The sequence below is a fragment of the Stegostoma tigrinum genome, chromosome 4, assembly GCF_030684315.1.
Source record: "Stegostoma tigrinum isolate sSteTig4 chromosome 4, sSteTig4.hap1, whole genome shotgun sequence".
Classification (NCBI taxonomy): domain Eukaryota; kingdom Metazoa; phylum Chordata; class Chondrichthyes; order Orectolobiformes; family Stegostomatidae; genus Stegostoma; species Stegostoma tigrinum.
The window spans coordinates 21,401,591-21,426,347 of record NC_081357.1 but is presented as its reverse complement, the minus strand read 5'-3'; the positions used below and the strand labels follow the sequence as shown (position 1 = coordinate 21,426,347).

Here is a 24,757-nt window from a genome sequence, read left to right as displayed (position 1 = left end):
CTTAGTTATGTACAATCTAAATAAATGGTAATGATAGTTCAAGTCTCCTTAATATACAAAACTAGGTGGAGAAACTAGGAGAAAATGCAAGGGAGTGAAGGCCTAGCGGTGATAACATGAGACGGTTAATCCAGAGACCCAGGTACTGTTCTGAGGACCTGGGTTCGAATCCTGCAGAGTCTGCTTGTGGAATTCAGATTCAATAAAAATCTAGATTTAAGAATCTAATATTGACCATGAAACCATTGTTGATTGGCGGAGAAACCCATCTGGTTCACTAATGTCCTTTAGGGAAGCAAACTGCCATCCTGCATGCCTACCCACGACTTCAGACTCACAGCAATACGTTTTTTTTAAGATTCTCTACAGTGTGGAAACAGGGCCTTCGACTCAACAAGTCCACACCGCCCCTTGCAGCATCCCAACCAGACCCACCCCCCTCTAACCCACACACCCCTGAACACTACGGGCAATTTAGCATGACCAATCCACCTAGCTTGCACATCTTTGGACTGTGGGAGGAAAACGAAGCACCCGGAGGAAACCCACGCAGACACAGGGAGAATGTGCAAGCTCCGCATACACTGTCGTCTGAGGCTGGAATTGAACCCAGGTCCCTGGCGATGTGATGCTGCAGTGCTAACCACTGAGCCACCATGCCCCCCTAACTCTTAACTACCCTCTCAGCAATAAATGCTGGCCTGGTCAGTAACAATCAGTGAATGAATAAAGTAAAGGGAAAAAAATTATACTGGAATATGACACAAAGAAATGGAAAGTTGTCTAATTTGATAGAAAAAGAAATAGAAAACCAAAATATTCTTAAATGGTGAGAAACTGGAAAATTCATTTGGGACTTAATGTCCTTGCACACAAATCACAAAGTTAATGTGCAAGTAATTAGAGAGGTAAATGACATGATATTAGAAAGAAGTTGACGTATAGGATAAAATTTTACTACAATTTACATAAAGGCCTTGGTGAGTCTGGTGTAGTTTTGGTCTTCTCACCCAAAAACAAACTAAATTCGGAGGGAATAACGGAGATTCACTAGACGGATTCCTCAGGTGGGAGGAAATGTCCTACGCTGAGAAATTGAGTAAATTAGGCCAAAACCCCCTAAAGTTTAAAAGAAGGAGAAGTCATTTCACTGAAGAAGGGTTTGAAGGGGTTGAAATGGAAATATTTTGACACAAATATTCATTAATTTGCTGTGTATTTCCAGTGTTCAGTGGCTTTATTTTAGAGTTTCACTTTTTGACTTTAGGAATATTGTTGACTGGAGCAAACATTACTGCTATTGGTATTTTTCAATATGCAAGCTCATTGGGAAAGATATCTAATTGCACACTGAATGATGCTAAAAAGGTTAAAGGGCACATAGTTCTCCAGCATCATGAGACAACCTCAGCTGCTGAATGCCCTTGCTTCCACGGGCCATCAAATGGTAATCAAGCACCTAGGCTATCTAGCAGCTTTAAACTGTTCTGAAAGAAAACTGGGATTAAACTAGCTAGTGCAGTATCATTTGGAATTAAGGCCAAATGAATCAAAACTGTAAACTAAAAAGTAGACCTCCTGTATGATTCTCACAACTATGTTATGAAAATACATGAGTGCGTGCGTATACACACAAACACACACACACACACACTTTAAATACTAACTTCATTCTTGTTTCATGATAGTTTTCATGAATGTTATTTTGCAAATGTGACAACAGCTTAAGTAAATGTTTTCCAAATTCAATATACATTACCATCTTTTGGTTTCGAGAGCGGGGTCCTAGAACTGTTACCACTTCTATTCATAAACCTAAAAGATTAAAATTTATTACCTTATACAACTGCACAGTCATTATGTTTTATTTAAAACTGTTAGTCTGAGGCACCACAGTTCATATTCTTCCATTTATTTTGTCAAAACTCAAGCAATATTTTTCTTTTGAATTCATAGACATTGCAGGCAATTACAATTTTACACAGGCTTTAAGTTACTGCCTTAGAAACCCAGAGACCTGGATAAATTATTAGGAAACAAAATTCCACCAAGACACCTGGGAATTTAAATTCAGTTAATTAAATAAACATGGAATAAAATCTTAGGGCTAGTCATGGTGATGGTTAAAGTACCATGTTCATCATGATCTTTAGGAAATGAAATCTGCCATGTGGTGTGTGCGACAGCCCAGTACAACGAGGAAGTCTGCAACCCTAGCAAATCTGCACAAAAACAGAAGTTGCTGGAAAAGCTCAAACAGGTCTGGTAGTATATGTGAAGAAAAAAAATCAAAGTTAATGTTTTGGGCCTCGTGACCCTTCCTCAGAACTGGAAATCCTAGCAAATCTGTTACTGATTCTTCCTGTTGTAGGCAAGAGAAAATACAGTTAGCTCCCTATAAATAGTCCATTTGCAATAACGGATAGCAAGCCGAAAGACATAGCTATTAGCCAGGGATTGAGATTAGAGGAAGTCCGATATGTAAAAGATTTATAACCATAGGGCAATGCAACCCCGGGGGAGTGTGGGTCCTTACCGCTGTGTAAAGCACATTCAGCCACATTAGGTTAAATGAGTTTATTGACTAAAGCAGTGAGCTCCAAAATGGCAGTACAATCTAAAATCGACTACTTTGTCACAATTTGTCTGCCCTGCATACTTCCAATGGAATTGGCCGAACAATGACATCTAGCACAATCCACAGCTGAATTGTGCATGTACATACCAGATGTCATTTTGGTTCGAAATAGAATCCATCCATCAAACAATGCTTAGAATTAAAACCAATATTACACCCTGATTATTTAAGAAACACTGGAATATTGGACTTGATAAGTTACAGCAAGGTTTGCTTGACTATGGAGGTATATTTCAGATAAAGCATGCTATCTTCAGGAAACAAGGAACAGGAAGAAGAAAGTGCTAGAATATGTAAACATCTTGCAGGGTTTTTGTTTATTTGTTGCCAAAATATGGAAGACAATGATATGCAACTATTTATTTATTCCACCACAGACACCAAATGATCAAAACTGAGTGACTCTAGTCCCATACACAGTAGAACAGAATGGGGAGGTGGGAGGGCAATAAAGTTGTTTTTATGAAAATTCTAACAATTTTCTTAATTTTTTCTGTTGTCAGCCCACAATTAATCATTTTGCATTGTGTTACTTAAATCACAAATGACAGTCATTAAGCTACTGTACAGATAGCCAAGAGGTAATGTGTCAATTAAGACACTGAAGATACGAGCACTGAAGTATTTGCAAAGCACCAGAAAAAATCAAAATCAAACCAGAAAGGAACATTCAAACTGAGTTTCTAAAAAGGTTTTAAGTAAACAGAGTTTATCATTGCCAAATTTGTTTTTGGGACACTCAATACTGGCATTTTAAGATTAAAAAAGGTAGCAAAAATACTTACTGTTCCCTATTGTTGCTCTCATTTAAACCTGTAACTATGGATCTGGATAGTGGCTCCACTTGTGCCCACGTATCACTGAACTCTTTTTCTGCCTCTTCATAAATTCTAAATCCGGATTGAAAGCCAGGAGATTTCAATTTACGATTTACCGTTGGCAACAACGATGACATCTCATATTGGGGTTGTTGCAGATGAGCTGCAGCAAAACTTGTATTTGTGACATTTCCAGCACAAACATCTAAAGATGAATTTTGTTCCTTTTCTTCCCTTTTGTCCATTTTCATTTGCAAAGCAGGAGCTGAAGATTCCGCAACAGACTTGATTGGTTGATGTGATGGTGCAGTAATCATCTGCAAGGCATTTTGGGTTGACATCTGCATAACATAATTTTAAACATTTAGAAAGCACATTAAAGGCACTCTGAATCAACATGATGAGTCTTTTTTTAAAACTAGGAGGGTTACAAAACTTTAGAATTTTCTACTCCAGAGGCTGTGAAAGATTAGTTGTTGAATATGTTTTAAATAGAGTCTAAGAACTTTCAAATTACCAAATTTGTAAAGGAATGAGGGGATAGAGGTACTGAAGTAGATGAATAACCACAACCATTTTGAGGTGCAACTTCCGAATGGCTACATACTTTAAATATCAGTGTGATTATAAATGTAGTAGTTAGAATAGCCATTGTGAATGTTTTTAGCATATAATATGCACATCCACATTAAAATTTTGCTCTGCTCCAACAGTGATACTACAGTTAAAAAATGGAGTTTTGTTTAAGTTGGATGGTTGGTTTGCAATGCAGAGTGACAACAATGTTCAATTCCCATAATGGCTGAGGTCACCATGAAGGCGCACCTTCTCAAACTCGCCTTTTGCTGTTGGCATCATGACCTTCAAGCTAATGAAAAAGCAGCCTACAATCCTGTAGGATTATGGTAACTTTCTGTTCACAGTATAAAGCAACCAGGAGTATTAGTCATTGTGTATTTTCTTTTGAAAAGCTTGCAAAGTATACTAGGTAACTGGAAAGTCAGTTAAGATTAGGTTAGAATAGAATAGCATGGAAAAGAATAGGCTTTACTATCTCACATTCTCTGAGTATATCCAGAAGTTTATACATTGTCAATTACAGTGCCAACTTAGATCCAAAAAGTACCTAGGCACAGCTTTTTCAGTTACATTATCTTAGACAACAGAGAAATAAAATGTCCAGCATTGCAGAAAAGTTGCAATGAGAGTGCAAGGTGAAACAGAGGTGTTGAAGACTGCAAGCACTCTTGAGGGAATGTAGTGCAATAAAAGTGTATGTAGCCATGACCATGCTCCATAAATTATGGAAGCTAATCCTACCATTAAAATAACCTTATGCGTCAGCAGTATATATAATACACATATTTCAATAGTATATTCCTTCACGGTTTAACTGTATAAAATATAGGGCAAGGTCAGCTTTAGTAATTTAAAAGGACATACGTGTTGTTTAACCAAAGGGTTTTCTGCATGCTACAGCTGGTTTCATGGCATTGCACGCAATGGGTTGTGTTCTTTCACTGATATGATTTTAAAAAAAGCAATAAGCAGGTATTTATTCCAAAAACACTAAAAGAAATCAAGTTGCATTTTTATAAAAGATATGGAAAACTAATGAAGTGTCTGCTAATGTAGAAGCAACACACTGCACAGCTGAAACAGTGGTAAACATTCTTTTGGTTATGAGAATATCTAGTGTTAAATTTTCAGGATGAGGAACAAAATAAATCTAGGTTGCTAGGTAATACTGATCAAATTTCACTAAAAATTGTGTACATTTAGCTTTATTTAAATATTATTTTTTAGAAATAGAATCCCTGCACTGTGGAAACAGGCCCTTCGGCTCAACAAGTCCACACCGAACCTCAGAGCATCCCACTTAGACCCATCCCCCTATAACCCACCTAATCGACACCTCCCTGAACACTATGGGCAATTTAGCACGGCCAATCCACCTACTCCTGCACACCTTTGGACTATGGGAGAAAACCGGAGCACTCGGAGGATTATCTTGTACCCAAGAATTTCAAAATGTAATTATGAATTGTATTTTTATAAATGCATTAAAAGCTTTACAAAATCTCAGATAGATATCTTTTCTAAAGGCACAGATCTCACCTGCAGTATTTCTTGCTCCCGTTCCTGAGTTAACTTCAGTTGCACTTTTAGTTGTTCCAGTTTTTGCTCCAGTGATCTGATCTCATCAGATTTGGAGGCTGTACAAATCTTCTCTTAATTTTTTTTTGAAAAAAAAATAACAATTACCACTTGAATTTTTAAACAGACAACTATATTTTGTATTTAAAAATTAGGGCAGCTGATTACATGCGATCAGCATTTTTTATAATAGAATGCTGGGTGGCAGATTATTTCACTCTCAGAAAACGAAGACCATTAATAGGGCAAAGGAACTTTATCATTATGAGTTTAATCAGTTGCAACAGGTTGCTGAGAGGTGTCATTTAAACTTTATCTTCAGAAAAGTAAAGCTAAGACATTTTAGATACAAAGCCAGGAAAATGGCCAGAGTCTCCCAAAAATCTGCAAAAACACCTTATTCATATAAAAGCAGTTGCCCCAGGATTGAAGCATTTGGAGAATTCAAAATAAGCCATTTTAAGAGGGAAATCAGGAAGCATAAAGCAACTCAAAAGTGTCTCCCTGAAAGACCGTGGCATATTGAAAAAATGAAAAATGTATTTACAGATGAAGAACAAATCATTTTTGTTAGGCAAGTACGTGAAAAGATATGAAGCAAAATCAGGGTAATGAAGTTGTAATAGCTCAACCAAAATAAAAATAACTTGCAAAATAGGTAACTGCTGTTCCTTTAAAACAACTTCCACATGAAATAGACTAAGTTCCCATTTTTGAAGAGTCCTGAAAGTTTTCAGGTAAGAGACTGTCAGAGGTGCCATACTTTGGATTGTGTTAAATCGGAGGCCTTGCCCTTAAGTTGAATGCAAACAAACCTGTGGCATTAACTTGAAGATGAGCTGGGGAGTTATCCAGGCTCTCATGGTCGATATTTGTCGCTCAGTCAACACCACAGTTAAGTTTTATCAGGTTCGTGGATGTTTGGCAAGTAAACTATTTCCTACATTACAACAAATTATTCAAAATTGTCTCATTCCTTGTCAAGCACTTAGGGATCTTTGGTGGTTGTGCAAAAATCACAATATAAGTTTAAGTCCTTTGGCTTAAATATCCGTAGAACCCTACAATTTTTAAAAATGGAATACTTGGAAGGCATTGTTTCAAAATTTTTGTTTCATAAAGTACTGACTTCAGTCATGCCTTTGACAAACAATGTTGCAACAGCAATGAGCAACAAATAAAAGGCTGGCAACCCTGACCACCAAAGAAAGCAGCAAAACTGAAAGCATCTCAGCCGGTAAGCAGCGCAATTCGTGAATGGCTACAAGTTATAAGTAAAACACATACTCCATTCCTCCTTTTCTTTTAGTTGGTTTCGCATAAAGTAATCCTTAGCTCGAATTTCTTCAAAACACATCTCTTTATCTCCAGAAAAGAGAACATCTTTATGGTACATGATGACTTGCTGAACTTCAACTGCTCCCTGGCTTTTACCTTGATTGCCATTTTGATTCACAATCTTAGGTGCATTTGAAATTCTAAATGGTTAATAGAAATGAGAAAACTTGTGAGATAGTTAATGAGATCATGTTACATAACCAAATGAAAATTATTCACTGTTGCACAAAGATCTAAATGGAAGATGTCATGTTAGATACAAAATAGTTAGTTTAAAAACCTGTAATGTGTTGGTACTCCAAAATAAGAACTAATATAGATCATTACAATTTATTCTGTAGAATTTGAAAAAAACAAATTTGGAGCAGCAGTAAGTCATTCAGCCCCTCGAATTGAATAGCAAAGCAGATAAGCCCATAGCTGATCTGATTACTCCACATTTTTCTCATATTGATCTGAGTAAGTTGACACTCATCCAAGCCTAGCTTTAAGAAAAAACAAAAATATTGGAAATTCTCAGGAGGAAAGGGTGCTTCTATGGATTGAGAAGCAGAATTAACATTTCAGATCAAAGACTAATTGCTACAACCTGATGAGGATTTCCCAGATTTTATGCTTTAGTTTGAGTTTTCCAATTAATTAGCTGAGTACAGGAACCATAGAAAAGTGGTTAGCAGTTGTTTTCAGACTAGCGGAAGGTTTATAAAAAAAATTAACAGTTGTAAGTGCCACTAGCTGGGCCAGCATTAATCGCCCATTCTTGACTGCTCTCAAGAAGATGGTGGTGAGGTCCTTTCTGAACCACTATAGGTTATATAGTGTAGGAACCTCCATAATGTTGCAAGGGTATATGTTAATGATCTAGACTGTGCACACAGGACAAATTTCAACATTTGCAAATGACAAAACATGAACATATTGTGAACTGTGCAGAGAATACTGTCGAACTTCAAAATGACATATCTACAGTCTGGTGAATAAGCAGACAAGTGTCAGTTAAAATTTGATGCAGAGAAATGTGAAGTGCTTCATTTTGTCGCAAGAATGTAAGGAGATAATACAATATAAAGTATATAATTTTAAAAGTAGAGTAAAAGCAGAGGAAACTGGGTGTATGAGTACATAAATCTTTGAAGGAGGCATACAAGTTGAGACAACAGATACTAATATATATAGCATACTAAGCTTTATCAATAGGGGCACAGAGTATAAAAGCAAGCAAGCTGGGTTGTTGACTGGTTTGCCAAGTTGACAGGATTTTGTGCAAACATTTCATGTCCCTTCTAGGTGACACTATCAGTGCTGCACAGCTTCCATAGAAGTGCTGTTGTTCTGTCTCATTCTGATTTATATGGTTCAGTCTGTCATGGTGGGTACAACTTGTGTAGACAATGTTACTTTGGCCTCAACTGGAGATTCGCATCAAATTCTGGACAGCACATTTTAAGAAGATATGAGGAGATCTGATGAGAGTTCACAAAAATGCCCCTATGCACAAAGATTGAAGAATTTGGCCTGTTTTCCAAGGGGAAAAAGAAAGCAGAAGTGAGATTTGATAGAAGAATTTAAAACCATTATGCACCTGTTCAAATACAATTACTTACAAATTATCAGACTCTGTACCACAAGGAGCAAACATTGGTTGTTTACTGTCAGAGCTTTTCTCTTTGTTGTCTTGTAGTAGCTGTGGATGTAAACCCTACAAAAAAGTTTACAAGTACAAATTTCAACAGCCAGTCTGAAATTTTGATTTGAAGTTGCATGCACTAGAAAAAATACATTGCTGACAAATTTTATCACCTCCTTCTCTTCATAAAGCATTATCTCTTTGCTTGGAAACCAATAGTATCTTATCCAAGTAATCACCTCTTAAAATTGCGCAAGTCTTGACAAGTAAACTGATTGACTAAGGCGGCATCATATCCAAGCACAACTCCAGTGAAAGGACAGAACTAAAAATATTCCACCATTTTCAGAAGACAAAGCAATGCAGACGTTTATCATAGAAATCTATTTGCTGTCAACTTTCTACAGACAAGCTCATATTACATTGTCATCTTAAATTTTACAGTTTTACATAATTAAAAATGGTTACCTGAGATCTGGGAACTGTCTCTGAACCCATGGGTGCAGCATTCAAACCCATCTTATTCAAAGCAGACAAATCTCGACTGACTGATTGGAGATTTTCCGAAGGTTCATGTAGAAGGCCTAAACACATAGAAAACTTAATTTAAGTGCTAATGTGCAGATTTTTTACAGTTACAAATACTCAGCCATATTGGTACAATTCCTCCTAAGCTAAGAAGAAAATTTAGAATCTCAACATATGAAATCTGATTGGAGTAAGCTTTTCAGCCCCATAATCCTGTTCTGCCCCTTTATAAAATCATAGCTGACTGGATTTTGTGGACTTCAGTCTGCTGCCTATTCCCAATAACACAACTTGTTTTTGATTCGTGGCTACTTTTTTTGTGTTTGGGGAGGTTGCTTTTTCATTTTTGCATGATGCCATCAAGTAAAAACCCTTCTATATTTCTGTTGACAGCCAGGATGCTTGGACTCTCAGAAGCAGACTCAGCATAATTCATCAATATCTTCAATAATTACCAACTCCCCACTAAACTTGTAGCCACAACATACGAGGAAGGCCTTAATTTCCTACATATCACAATATTTTGTGCACATTGGCACAAGGCAGCATGCATAAATTACCAAATTTTAAAAAAAAATAATTACCCACATTTCTAGATGCAAAAAGCCATCACCCGAAACACAATACACAGACCAGAGAGGTCAAAGCTATTACATTTCCATCATACCCACACAAAGCTGGAATACTTCACTCAACACTTAAAATCCTACTTTCTGCAGCTCTGAAATCTGTCCATTTCACCCTTAAATATGCATAATGAACTCAGACTTGATAGCCCTCTGCAATAAAGAATTCCACAGATTTAACGCCTTCTGAAAGAAAAGGTATCCTCCTCATCTCGGTCTTCAATGGTGTCTTCTTATCGAAATTATGTCCTCTGGACTTAGACTTTACATATGGGCAAATCATCTCTCCTCCCAAACCTCTTAGGAGTCTTACATGCTTCAGTAATGTTTCTTGAACGCCAATAAGTACAAGCCCAACTTACGCAACCTCTCCTCGTAAGAAAATCCTTCCCTACCTGTGATCAACTTAGTTAAACCTTCTCTGTGCTGCCTTCAATGCCAGTATATCTTTCTTTACACAAAGGAACCAGAATTGTTCACAGTATTTCTTTTGTGGTATGAATAGTGCCTTGTATAGTTTAAGCAAACCCTAAATTTAATTATCACGTTCATCATATTACGAAATACAGTGAAAAGTTTTGTACAATGTCGCCATTCTCCAGCAACATCTGAAAACACAGGAAAATAAACCAAAACACAGAATATAGAGGCAGAAAAAGGAAGTAATGAAGAAGGTGTCCAACTTTACAGTCCTTCTTGTTCAGTACTCCATCATGATGGCCAGGCTCAAGTCCCTTTTGCTGCGCTGCCACCACTGGAACGTGAGTCACCAATCTTTGGGATCATCTCACCATATCTCACCCAGCACCTTGCTGCCCCCCCCCCCCCCCCCCAGAGTCCTCATTGAGCCTCACTAATGCAGGCGCCACCGATGCTGTTTGCATACCACACCAGCCTAAAATCGACTCTGCCGCCACCATGAATCTACTTCAGGCCCATCTCACTGATGCAACTGTTGCTGATGCTGCCAGGTCTTGTACTGGGCCAAACCTGCCTCCATGAATCTGCGCTGGACGCAAATGCCACTGGGAACCCAAACTCGCCTCTGCAGCAGCAGATATGAATCGGCACTACAGTCATCTCGATGATGTAGAAGCAACCAGGAGCCCAAACCTGCCTCCAACACTGCTGCCACGAGTCCGCGTTGTTCAGCCCACTCGTCTCTGCTGTCACTATGACCAAGCTATTCACCAAGAGGTAAGTAAAATGAAATAGAAGAAAAAAAAGAGGAGAGAGAAATAAAGAAAATATGCACAAGAAAAGAAAAGCAGATAGAGCGGATGATCCTGGACTCAGTAGCCCCACTCCACCACCATCTACCAGAAGCCCTCCTAATTGATGTATTCCATTCCCTTTGAAATTAAGGCCAACATTCCATTTGCCGCCTTTACTATCTGCTGAACTTGAATGCTAGCTCTTTGTGATGCATCTCTTAGGATGCTGAAATCTCTGTGCTACAGCTTCCTGCAGTCTTTCTCCATTTAAATCATATTCTGCTCTTTTATTCTTCCTACCAAAATGAATAACCTCACATTTTCCTACATTATATTCCATTTGCGAAGTTTGCTATCTTGGTCCACTTCTTTACGGCAGCCACCTTGTCAAAGCACCTTTCAGTGTAAACACAAACTGCAAGACCTGTTCTTTTGCCTGCTCTCTATTTAATATCCAGACCCCAGAAACTCCTTTCAGGTGAAGTATTTGTCTTGGTCACCAATGTGACAAGCTTTATATTCTAGGTTTAATTTTTTGAAGTTAAATTCCACCATTTGGAACCAAGATGGGATTTGAAACAATGTCCCCACCAGAAAATAGTCTCAGACATGGGTTACTAGACCAGTGACATTACCACTAGGCCATTGTCTCTCACACTAACATCCTTCCATAGTGTTCAGAATTAAATACAGTATGCCAACTGAGACCAAATCAGTGACTTTACAAAATAATTCTAGCATTAACATTTATTTACCACAGCAGAAAACAAGACTAATATTTTATTTTAAAAGATTGAAACTCACCTTTTTGAGATCCAAAAAGCATACTGTGTTGATTCCCTACATGGTCAGGTTTAGATCTTACGGGGTTTTCTGCTCTAACTGGAAGAAGATTCTGAGATGCTCGATCCCTAAAACACCTATTAAAAATATAGTACAGATCAATTGTCTCTTACTCACAATAAAACAAAGCAAAATATATATCAAATAAGATTTTAAAAATGTTAATAGTGATATATCAGCAACAAATCATTATTTATGCAGCAAATGTACCTAAGATTATCTTTGTAGTATCTGGTGTATCATAGAACAGTACAGCACAGTACAGGCCCTTCAGCCCACGATGTTGTGCCGTGGAATAATCCTAATCCAAAAATAAAATAACCTAACCTACATGCCCCTCAATTCACTGCTGTCCATGTGCATGTCCAGCAGTCGCTTAAATGTCACTAATGACTCCGCTTCCACGACTACCACTGGCAAAGTATTCCATGCGCTCATAACTCTCTGGGTGAAGAACCTCCCTCTGACGTCTCCTCTATACCTTCCTCCGAACACCTTAAAACTATGACCCCTCGTGGCAGTCAATCCTGCCCTGGGGAAAAGTCTCTGGCTATCGACTCTATCCATGCCTCTCATTACCTTGTACACCTCGATCAGGTCACCTCTCTTCCTCCTTCTCTGCAGAGAGAAAAGTCTGAGCTCAGTCAACCTCTCCTCGTAAGACAAGCCCTCCAGTCCAGGCAGCATCCTGGTAAACCTCCTTTGCACCCTCTCCAAAACCTCCACATCTTTCCTATAATAGGGCGACTCGAACTGGACACAATATTCCAAGTGTGGTCTCACCAGGGTTTTGTACAGCTGCAGCAAAACCTCTTAAACTCAATCCCCCGTTAAGGAAAACCAAAACACCATATGCTTTCTTAACAACCTTATCCACTTGAGTGGCAACTTTGAGGGAGCTATGCACTTGAACACCAAGATCCCGCTGTTCCTCCAAACTGCCTGTATCAGGAAGTTTTATTTTAAAAATAGTGAAACATTGAACCTTACATACACAAACAGACATTCAAAACATTACATAAACAGTGAAGATATCTTTTCCTGCAATGTTTTGATCGTAACATTTTTACATTATTCATTTATGGAGTGCAAGTGTCACTGGCCAGGCCAACATTTACTGCCCAACCCTAAATGCCCACTCTGTGGTGATGAGCTGCTTTCCTCGAACGACTATAGTTCTTGGGGTGTTGGGACGTCCATTGTATTGTTAAGAAGGGAGTTTCAGGATTGTGATCCAGCAAAAGTAAAGGAACAGCAAGTGATCCAAGTTCAAGTCATGACAGTGTGGGGCTTGGAGAGAAATCTGCAGGAGGGGGCACTCCCATCCATCTGCTGCCCTTGTCTTTGTGGGTGGAGAATGTAGATTTGAAAGGTGATGATAGAGGATCCTTGTGCATCACTGCAGTGGACCTTCTAGATAGCACACACAGCTGTCAGTGTGCTGGTTACAAAAGGAGTGAAAGTTGAACGCAGTGGATGGGGCTGCCAATGAAACAAATCGCTTTGTCATGGATAGTGTCAAGCTTCTTGAGTATTGTTGGAGCTGCACGCATTCAGGCAAGTGGCATTCCACCACACTGCTGACTCGTGCTTTAAAAAAGGTAAATAGATATTAGGGAGATAGGTCCTGAGTTACTCGCTGCAGAATTTCTAGTCTCTAACCTGCTGTTAAAAGCCGCAGTATTTATATGACATGTTGACCAGAAATTCAACCACTGTTCCTTGAAGATGTTGATGGTGGGTAACTCAGCTATGGAAACACCATTGAATGTTAAGGAGTAATAGTTAGATTTTCCCTTGTTGGAGATGGTCATTGCGTGGCACTTGTGTGACATGACTCTTACTTGCCATTTGACCCCAAACCTAATCAGGTCCTGCTATATTTGGGCAGAGACTACTTCAGTTTCTGAAGTGTTGTGAATGATGCTTAACTTGGAGCAATCAGAGAACATCCTCATCGGTCATTGATGAAGTAGCTGAAGATACTATCCTGAAGAATGGGGCTCGATCTCTGCACTAGAAGACTTGGGTTCAAATCCCACTTGCTCCAGGGGTGTGGAATAACATTCTTGGACAGGTCGATTACAAAACAGCTACCCGAGAAACTACTGCAGTGGCATCCTGATGCTGAGAGGACTGATCTCCAATAAGCACATTCCTCGTGCTAGTATGACTGGTGTGCTAGTATTATGAGGTAACACATTTAGGAAGGTCAAACAATAAACAGGAGTATAGAGAAGGGTAGATGAAGTGAGAGATCATGGCATGCACGTGCACAGGTTCCTAAAGATAGCAGTACAAGGAGATAAGGTTGTAAAGAAGGCATATGGAATACTCATCTTCATTGACAGAGGTACAGAATACAAAAGTAGGGATAATATGAGGAACGTGTAGAAGACACTGGTGAGGCTATAACTGGAGTATTGCATGCAGTTCTGGTCACCACCTTGCAGAAAGGATGTGATTGTTCTTGAGAGAGTGCAGAGAAGATTTACTAGAATGTTGCCAAGGCTGGAGAACTGTAGTTACAAGGAGAGGTTGGAGTGGTTAGTATTACTTTCTTTGGAACAGAGAAGACAGAGGCATGACATGATTGAGGTATACAAAATTGTGAGGGATAGAGATATAATAGGCAGGAAGAACCTGTTTCCTTTGCCAGAGAGTTCAAAAACCAAAGGTCATAAGATTCAAGATGAGTGACAGACGGATTAGAGGGGACGCTAGAATGAACTTTTTTTTAAAAACGCAGAGAATGGTGGGTATTTGGAAATCATTGCCTGAGTTGGTGGCAGAGGCAGAGGACCTAAATTCTTTTAAAAAGTACCTGAATCTGCACCTTAAGTACTATAGGCTGCAGGGCTGTGCGCTATCTACAGAAAGCTTAGATCAGAAAGGGTATCTGGGTGTCTTTCAGTCGACATGGATGAGATGGGATGAATAGTTGACTTCTGCACTGTGCCATTTCTAGGGACCTCCGACTCCAAACAATGGAGATTGGTGCCTGATTCAAATTAATACTTGTTTTGCTTGGTCTTGGCAGTGCCATACATAGTTAAATGCTAGCTACCACAATCTGAATTTTCTTCTTCAAGTATTTACCCCCACTTAAAAAGAGTTACATTTATACATAATGCTTCTTAACAATGACTGCTTTGTTGAAGCCTCTAATAGCTTTCCTAACAGCTTCTTGTGTTTTATTTTTCATGCACATTAAAAAGTCTTTTGCAGCATTAACCTATATTAATGCAAATTGTTGAATAAAATTTGCACAAAGTGTTGTACTAAAGTATATATTTTGCTCATTTAGTTTCTTCTTTTTAAAGTGGAAACAGATTGAACAGCATTTTAAGAAAAATGGTAATATTTACCAATAAGAGGAAGAAATAAAAGGTACACCCAAGGGCTCTTGAGATTTTCTTATGGGCTACATTTTGGTTTTATGGGACAAAATTTTTCATTCTTACTGATTCATTTATTAGATGATGCAATTACAAAACAACTTTTTGTATTTGTGTTGAACTATGTAGTTTTTGAATCCTCAGAAGCAGAGGTAGAATAACTAATATTTTCAATAATTGCTAGCTCTCCAAAATACTTAAAGCTACAATGCACAAGGAAAACATTAATCTTTTGGGCACCAAAACAACTAAATTGGCAGAAGACAGCAGGCACACATGGTTCTTCCCAGTAAAAGACTTCCCTGGAGTTTCACTCACTCACTTGCCTTCCCCTCCTTCTTTCTTACCTTGTTTGCTGTTCCTCCAACCTGAAGCTGTTTCTCTCACACGTTATGTTATTGATAGGCTCCCTAGGTAGTATATTCAGACAGAACCAGTCTGTGTTTGGATGAGCAGCTCCTCTCGTGTTCTGCCCGTTTACTTCTGGTGGTGGCTTTTCTGAACATTCATTCTATGATTTAATTTTCCTGGCAGTTTTGGGACATCAGGGGTGAATATGTGTGTAACTTGTGTATTTTGAGCTCAGGAACATCAAACCAAAGTTCCATCCAATTTATAAGATAAGATGTCAGTTCAACGCAAATAGATTTATTTTATATTCAATAACATTTAGGTCAAGGATAACATGATTCAGGTCCGGGTAAACCTTCCTGTATTTTGTTGTTTGTAATATGATTTTTATATCCCTTTCACTAGCACTATTTTCCCTGGCACAAACAGAAAAACAGCTAAGATTTCAGCATATTTACATCATGGACACCAACACTCAACTAACTGGATCACAGACTTTAATTTTTTAAATTTTTTTTATATATACTTCCTATTTTGAAACTGTTAAGCTAGAAAGTGGTGTTATCGCCATATCAATATTCTCTAGAGGAAAAAAAAAGGGCTACCCTATCAGGATTGATTTGAATCCATTCAATTATACGTGCTCAAATATATACAACATAGATTATTTGATTCCAGAGCAAAACAATTATGATGAGCATATGATAATAAAACGTGAGGCTGGATGAACACAGCAGGCCAAGCAGCATCTCAGGAGCACAAAAGCTGACGTTTCGGGCCTAGACCCTTCATCAGAGAGGGGGATGGGGGGAGGGAACTGGAATAAATAGGGAGAGAGGGGGAGGCGGTCCACCTCCCCCTCTCTCCCTATTTATTCCAGTTCCCTCCCCCCATCCCCCTCTCTGATGAAGGGTCTAGGCCCGAAACGTCAGCTTTTGTGCTCCTGAGATGCTGCTTGGCCTGCTGTGTTCATCCAGCCTCACATTTTATTATCTTGGAATCTCCAGCATCTGCAGTTCCCATTATCTATGATGAGCATATGAACTGATCTTTATCATAAGCAAGCAAACCCACTTAAAAAGTTAACTCAAATCATCAAAGTTACTTGCATCTCTTCTAATTTTCATTCAGTAAGAAATGTGTGAATTCTGCCAAATGCATTTTATTTCAGATCTTCAGAAGAAATACAAACCAATCTGTTTTTGCCTTCAAAAGAAATAATTGACAATTTGTTTCTAACCCAGGTCACAAAACTGAGATAGTTCTTTAAATACAAAGCTGTAGATTAATCTTTCTCAACTCCACCTCCCAGGTCTGCCTTACCCATAGTGATGTATTAGCATGTCCACTGGTTCTGCAGAATTTTGAATGCCTTTCTGAAAGATGCTATCAGCTATCTGAAAGTCGCCTTTCATTTCCAGCACATTTGCCCAAGCAAGATAGAGGGCAGCTGATTTTATGCCAACCTCTTGACTGTACATGTAGTTGTAAAAATCAAGTGGTGTTGTGCTGCAGCTTATCTGGAAAAAGAAAGAAAACTCAACGTTATATAAAATTAAGTTAACAATTGTTCAGAGGAGCTCTCAAACAATCAAGTATTATATGAAGATAAAATTTAAAACATTTAAATGTATGGGAAAACTCTCCACTGCCAGAAATCATACCTGCCACACAGGAAAATTGATAATGTTTGTTGCAGCCAAAGCAAAACAGCATCCTGAATTTCTGCAGGAATTCTTTACACTAGGGCTCTAGGCCCAACAAATCTTTGGCTACATCAATGACATGTCTTCCATCACAAGGCCAGAGTGGGATGTTTACTGATGACTGCACTGCATTCCACTTACAAGTACTTAAGAGGCAGAAGCCCATGTCTGCATGCAGCAACACATGGACAATATTCAAGTTTGTCATTCATGTCATAAAGTGCCAAGCAATGAATAGCTCCAGAAAACAAAAAAAAAGTAACCTAGACAGTTAATAATATTACCATTACAGAATCCATTTATACCAACATCCTTTTTTTTGGGAGGCAGGGTGTCACCACTGACTAAAATCAAAGTTTGTAAAAACAATCTTGTAAATATAGTGGCTACAAAATCAGATCAGAGACTGATAGACTGCAGCAAATAATTGACCTCCTGACTTACAAAATTCTTTACAAGACATAAGTCAGGCATTTGTTGGAATACTGTCCACTTAACTGGCACTCCAACACTCATGAACTCAACTGCATCTCTTATACAAACTACCCAACTAGTCTCATCTTATTTACAGGTAAATTAGAAAGCTGACAAAAAAGAATCCATTTAGGAAGTGTAGGGAGAGACGGGGTAGCTTGCACTAGGTAGTTACAGCCAAGCTGTATAAAGTATGGTAACAAACATGTCTGTGTATGCCATGTGTGCTTTCCTTCCTATCCAACCAACAGGTGAAAGACGCACACTCATTTTATCCTAACAAAACTGTGTCTTTGGAAAATCAAAATAATTTTCAGACAACCAATAAAAATATTATAAAATTGGGGATTTACAAAGTCAGAGATCAAGACCATGGGAAAAAGAAGCATGAAGCTGAAAGAAGCATCACCCCCATTATGGTTTTTCTACTACACCTTTCTTTAATCTCCTTAGGCTGCAGTATTACATTATAAACACAAATACAACCACTAAACTTCTTTTTCCCCTAGACAATTTCACCTTACTTTTTAAACCAAGAAATCTGCATGAAGGACAAAACCATCACACAAGATACTACCAAGGTTAAAATATGTCGAAGACAGTGAATAGGGTAATGTCAAATTTCAATTTTAGAAGTTTGTAAGTTGTAGCAATAAAGGAAACTAAAATATCCCACAGTTCTGAAGTACAACAGGACACAGCAGGTGCTTAAATTCCAACAGATACCTCTTTGTCCTTAGCATTATAATACAAAATATTTTTTAAAATATTTCCAAGCCAACTGGTTGCAAGTCCACTCAATGCACATTATCTTGTTTATTATCATAAATATCAAAATCTTAACTGAATAAAACATTTATATAGAATACTTGCCAGTTTCAACCAGTAGTTGACATATCTTGGATCATTGGAATACTTCTTGTCACTCATAAAATTCTTTACAAGTTTCTCCAACACTGAGACCAACACATCTTTCTCTGTAGGGGGAAGTAAAGGTTCTACCCACTGTATAAACCTAGAGTGATAGGAAATGAGGTAAACAACTTTTCAAACAATGGAGAATTAAGAAAAATCTTGAGGAAAATTCTAATTTTTACCTGTCCCATAGATCCAATGGATCATCACCTGCATAGCTCTGCACCTTAGCCTCAAACATTCTGCAGATATAAATAAATGTTTTATATTAGTCTGCCCACATCCCTCATTTTTAAAAAGTATTACATAATTTATGATCACAGCTGTTTTCTACAAAATGCAAAGAATATTTTGGCAAAAAGCAGAACTCCCTTTAAAAAGGCATCTCCAAGATGTTCAATGGAAATATTGTACCAAGACATACAGGTAACTTTGATCACCAATGGATATCAGCCTTAGTTCAGCAATATCGCTCACCTAGATTAGAAGTTAACTGGTTGAAACACTATTACATATACTTGAGAAAGAAGACCCCATAATTACAGAGTGGCCTTGACATATCATCACTAGCCTATTAATCTGGAAACTCAAGGTGATGTTTGGGCAGATTGTGGAATTTGAATTCAATAAATAGCTGGGTCTATTGATGAAGGTGAAATTGTTGTCAATAGTCAGGAAAATTCTTTATGGTTCACTAATGTCTGTCAGGGAAGAAAATTTGCCTTTGTTCCCTGACCTGACCCAAATGTGACTCCAGGCCCACCGATTGATGCTTAATATCCCCTGGACAATTATGAATAGGCATTAAATGCTGGCCTAGCCAGTGATGTCCTTATCCCATGAATGGATTAAAACATAAACAGTATAGACTCAGAGTTGTACAGCAAGGAAACGGACCCTTTGGTCCAACTTGTCCATGTTAACCAGATATCCTAAATTAACCTAGTCCCATTTGCCAGCATTTGGCCCAAATCCTCTAATCATTTCATATTCATTTTCCCATCCAGATGCCCTTAAATGTTGTAATTGTATCAGCCTTCACCATTTCCTCAGCAGCTCATTCCATATCCACCACCCTCTGCATGAAAAAGTTGCCCCTCGAGTCCCTTTTATATCTTTCCCTTCTCACCTTAAAACTATGCCCTCTAGTTTTGGACACCCTGGGGAAAAGATCTTCACTATTCATCCTATCCATGCCCCTCATGATTTTATTAACTTCTATAAAGGTCACCCCTCATCCTCCAATGTTCCAAGGAAAATATCCCCTGCCTACTCAGTCTCTTCCTACAGGTCAAACAGTCTAAACCTGGCAACAATCTTGTAAATCTTTTCTGAACCTTTTCAAGTTGCACAACAACTTTCATACAGCACGGAGACCAGAATTGAATGCAGTATTTCAAAAAAGGCCAAACCGGTGTCATGCGCAGCCACCATATGACATTCCAGCTTCTATACTTAATGCGTTGACAATAAAGGCAAGCCTACCAAATGTCTTCTTCACTATCCTGTCTATCTGCGACTTTACTTTCAAGGAACCATGAGCTTGCACTCCAAGGTCTCTTTGTTTGGCAACACTCCTACCATTAAGGACCCTGCTATTAAGTGTACAAGTCATGCATTGATTTGTCTTACCAAAATGCAAAACCTCACATTAATCTAAATTAAACTCCATCTACCACACTTTGTTCCAGCAGCCCATCTGATCAAGATCCCCTTGTATTCCAAGGTAACATTCTTCAATGTCCACTACACCACTAATTTTGGCATCATCTGGACACAAGAGGACAATTTACCATGGCCATTTCACCGAACCTGCACATCTTTGGACTGTGGGAAGAAACCAGGGCACACAGACATGGGGAGAACATGCAAAATCCATGCAGACAGTCATCCAAGTCTGGAATCATAACAGTGTCCCTGGCGCTGTAAGGCAGCAGTACTAACAACTGAGCCACTGTGCCGCACTTCTATTACTATTCAGTAAAATATTTTTGGGCCAACTAATAACGGCAATCTAGCTATTCTACTGTATACGGTATTGTATAATTATCAATGGAAGATTGATCCCAAAGGCATTCAACCAGCATTCCTTCTAATTTGGGTACTGGCTGTGCGGACCTCTGAGGCCTATGCACAGCAGTGATTTCCAGAAGTGCAAGTCAATGCCACGATCGGCATGCTGACGCTGATCACTATGCATGAAACATTGAACTGGCTGCGGGCCCACGCAGCTTAGAGGAAACGTTATGTTCAACACAGTAAAATGTTAAGCAATCAAGTTTGATTGATATCCAATTCAACATATTGCACATTCATTTTCTTCACCAGAAATGGTAATTACAATCCACAAAATGCAATGCAGTAACACACTGAGGCTCCTTAAATGGCATCTTCCAAACCTGTGATCTCTACCCTCAAAGCTACAGATACATGGGGACAATCCCCTCTGAAAATTGCTCTCACATCCCAACCTGACTCTTCCATCACTGTCACTGGGTTAAAATCCTGGAATTTCCTGTGTGTGTCTCTACTCCACAAGGAAAGAAGTTGCAATAAGGCAGCTGTCAGCCACCTTCTCATAGGCAATAAGGATATGTAATAAATACTGGCTTAGCCAACAATACACACATCTCATAAATGAAATTAAAAAAACACAAGAACATCTCTTGGGAATTTGTAAAAGTTTAGCGATCCCAGTCCAGATAACAATGCAGAAGTTCTTGTGATGTTATCCATGGAACCTTTTATTAATTCAAGTCCAAATTGTTTACACCTCCTTCATGGCTCCTTCACAACTCTGGAATGAATCAAGTGAACTTTCAAAAGAGTAAGGACTATTAGGGGCCAAAGTAACAACGTGTGTGTGGAGCTAGGAGACAGAGTCTATAGGCGTGAGGCTGGAAAAACACAGCAGGTCTGACAGCATCAGAGGAGCAGGAAAGTCAATGTTTCAAGCCGAAACCCTTAAAATGAAATAACACGGGCCCTGAACCAAATTTTTTAAATTATCTACAGCCTCAGGGGAAGTACCAGAGGACTGGAGGACAGCTAATTTGGTTCCATTTTACAATAAGGGTGGTAGAAAAAAGCCAGGGAACTACAGACCAGTGAATATCAAAACAGTGTCAGGGAAACTATGAGAAAAAATGTTGAAGGATAAAATATCTCCCTTTAGAGAACAAAGGTTTAGTCAGGGAGAGCCAGCACATCTTTGTCAGAGGGAGAAATCAGCCTATCGAATTTGATTGAATTTTTCAAGGAAATGACCAAGCTTGTTGATGTACTTTATATGGATTTTAGTAAAGCCCGAGACAAAGTCCCAGATAGGAACCTTATTAAAAAGAAAGTAAGAGCTCATGGGTTCCAGGTAACTTGGCAAGTTAAATCCAAAATTGGATTAGTGGCAGGAGACAGAGGGTGATAGTAGAAAGCTGTGTGACTGGAGGCTGCTGGTAATCCACAGGAGTCAGTTCAGGGTCCCTTACAATTTGAGAAATTTGTAAATGGATGTAGATGAAAATGTTGCAGTGGGGGTGGGTGATAAGAAAGTAAGCAGAGAATAAGTGGGTGGGTAGTGATAATAAGTCAGTTTGCAGATGACACAAAGATTTCCTAGGTGGTGGACAGTGAGGAGGAAGGTCTGAGGTTACAGGAAGATACAGATCAGGCCAGGTGAGCAGATGGAACTCAACCGTGATAATTATGAAGTGATACACTTTGAAAGAAACAAGTCAACTGAGCACACAGTGAACAGCAGAGCACTAGGAAGCTCAGAAAAACCAAAAGGATCTTGAGGTGTTTGACCTCATGTCTCTGAAGGTTGCTAGATAGGTTAACAGGATAGCTAAGAATGCAGAAAGAATGCTTGCATTTATGAGTTGAGGCATAGTCTGTAAGAGCAGTGAGGTTATGTGGGAACTGTGCAGAACTTTGACTAGGTCACAGTTTGAGTACTGTATTCAGTTCTGGTCACCACACCTTAGGAAGGATGTGAATGCATTACAGCGAATGCAAAGGAACTTCACCAGGATATTGCCTGAAATGGAGCATTTCAGTTCTGGAGAGAGTCTGGATAAACTCTGGTTTATTTCTTTGAAGTACAGACATTGAGGGATAGACTTGATTGAAAGGTCTAAGATTACGAGGGGCCTGGACAGGGTGAATAGAAAGCAGCTATTCCCCTCAGTCAAACGGACAAGAACAAGGGAACAGAAGGGGAAAGGCAAGAGGTTTACAGGGGATTTGAGGAGAATATTTTTCCACCCAGAAGGTGGTGAGCATCTGGAATGCACTGCCTAGGAGGGCAGTTGAAGTGAGTAACTTAATCTTTTAAAAGTACTTTCTTGACCACTTGAAGTGTCATAACATTTAAGACAACAAGGTGTAGAGCTGGATGAACACAGCAGGCCAAGCAGCATCAGAGGAGTAGGAATGCTGACGTTTCGGGCCGTGCTGAATATCCTTGTCTAATCTTTGCCTCTCCAATCATAGAACCATTCAATCCAGAAGAGACCCTTTGATTCTGTCCCATATCCTGCGGATGATGTTAAATGTTATCGAGATACTAGGAACTGGAGATGCTGGAGAATCTGACATAACAAGGTGTAGAGCTGGACGAACACAGCAGGCCAAGCAGCATCACAGGAGCAGGAAGGGCTGATGTTTCAGGCCCAACAAGTCCACACCGGCCCTCAGAGCATCCACGCAGAACCATCACCCCCACCTCATAAACGAACTAATCTACACATCCCTCAACACTACAGGCAATTTAGCATGGCCAATCCACCTATCCTGCACATCTTTGGACTGTGGAAGTAAACCGGCGCACCCAGAGAAAACTCACACAGGCACAGGGAGAATGTACAAGCTCCACACAGACAGTCGCCCGAGGCTGGAATCGAACCCATGTTGGTGGCGCTGCGAGGCACCACTGAGCCACCGTGTCCACAGGGAGATGCTTACACTGTTACTCTTTTCTAATTTACACATTTGCAGAAATGATTACTGCCAGCAGTTTTTGAACAAAAATACTAACAAGCTTTCCCTCCTACCCTGCTTCCTCCCTGTGGATTTTAATTTCAGCCGTTACTGCCTTTAAATGCGGTGTAAGCAGGTTCAATGGAAGCATTCAAGAGATCATCGGACGATTATTTGGGTACAAATGGTGACGGCGGGGAGACTGGCACTCGGTAACGGTACTCATGTGAAGAGCCAGTAGATAGAACGACGGGCCGAATGGCCTCCTTCCGGGCCATAACAATGCCGCGATCGCCTTCCTACACTGGTTTCTCACTGAGCGATCGGGGCTTCGTGACTGTCCCGACTTCCCCACCAACCCCCCCAGGGGAGAAGCTACTGAAATGCACTTACTGCCAGCACTCCTGAAAATCCAAGTTCCCGCCGCTGTCCATGTTGCTGCAAAATCCGCTGCCGTTCCTGCACCCGGGTCCCGGGCGCTCGAGCCCTATTTTTCAAATTACAACCGCAGCCGCGCTGCTCAACTGCCATTGGCCGAGCAGTGCGTGTATCTCTCACCTTTCACCTCACCCGCAGGCAGCCAATCAACGCTTTGTAGCGTGCGCGCGCTTTCAGACCTCCATCGACTCTATGTTTCCTGTCGTCTCGGCCGCGCCCCGACGTCATCGGTGCGCGCTCGCTGCGAAGCGAACGGAAAGGCGCGTCCCCAGCGCGTGCGCGATGTGGATGTAGTCGTTGACAGTTCCCGTGTCGACTGCCGATAGCAGTGCTGGCTGTACCGGAGGTTCCCCGGCGATTGCGAACGCCGCCGCTTGTATTTGGAGCGCCGGAGGCATTTTGTGGAATCGGACAGCCCAGGACGAAACTGAAACAGAAACTGATGGAGACATTTCTGAAGAAGGGTCCCGACCCGAAACGCCAACTTTCCTGTTCCTCTGATGCTGCCTGTGTTCTGCTGTGTTCGTCCAGCTCCACGCTGTGTTATCTCTAGCTCCATCAGTTCTTACTGTCCCTGATGGTGAAACTGGTGATTTCTGTGGAGTCCAGTGACCCATCTTCAGAACATTCTGGGCTCTGGAAGCCTGCTAGATGAGACCATGTCGACCCGAACACACCACTCCCACCAATGACTCAATTTGCCCCATGC

At 39.9% G+C, this 24,757-nt stretch overlaps 1 protein-coding gene across 1 annotated transcript in view; it reads right to left on the bottom strand.

Moving 5' to 3' along the window:
- Positions 1-24,131, bottom strand: part of bub1 (BUB1 mitotic checkpoint serine/threonine kinase) — a 57,421-nt gene extending 33,290 nt beyond the window's left edge. The window contains exons 1-11 of the mRNA XM_048530785.2: positions 24,004-24,131; positions 18,816-18,875; positions 18,592-18,733; positions 16,862-17,058; positions 11,751-11,866; positions 9,047-9,162; positions 8,556-8,650; positions 6,901-7,091; positions 5,575-5,687; positions 3,424-3,797; positions 1,760-1,815 (exon numbers count right to left, since the gene is read on the bottom strand). Coding sequence (XP_048386742.1) covers positions 1,760-1,815; positions 3,424-3,797; positions 5,575-5,687; positions 6,901-7,091; positions 8,556-8,650; positions 9,047-9,162; positions 11,751-11,866; positions 16,862-17,058; positions 18,592-18,733; positions 18,816-18,875; positions 24,004-24,044 — 1,501 coding nt within the window. The 5' untranslated portion in view covers positions 24,045-24,131. The remainder of the gene's footprint in view (positions 1-1,759; positions 1,816-3,423; positions 3,798-5,574; positions 5,688-6,900; positions 7,092-8,555; positions 8,651-9,046; positions 9,163-11,750; positions 11,867-16,861; positions 17,059-18,591; positions 18,734-18,815; positions 18,876-24,003) is intronic.
- Positions 24,132-24,757: the final 626 nt, after the last annotated feature.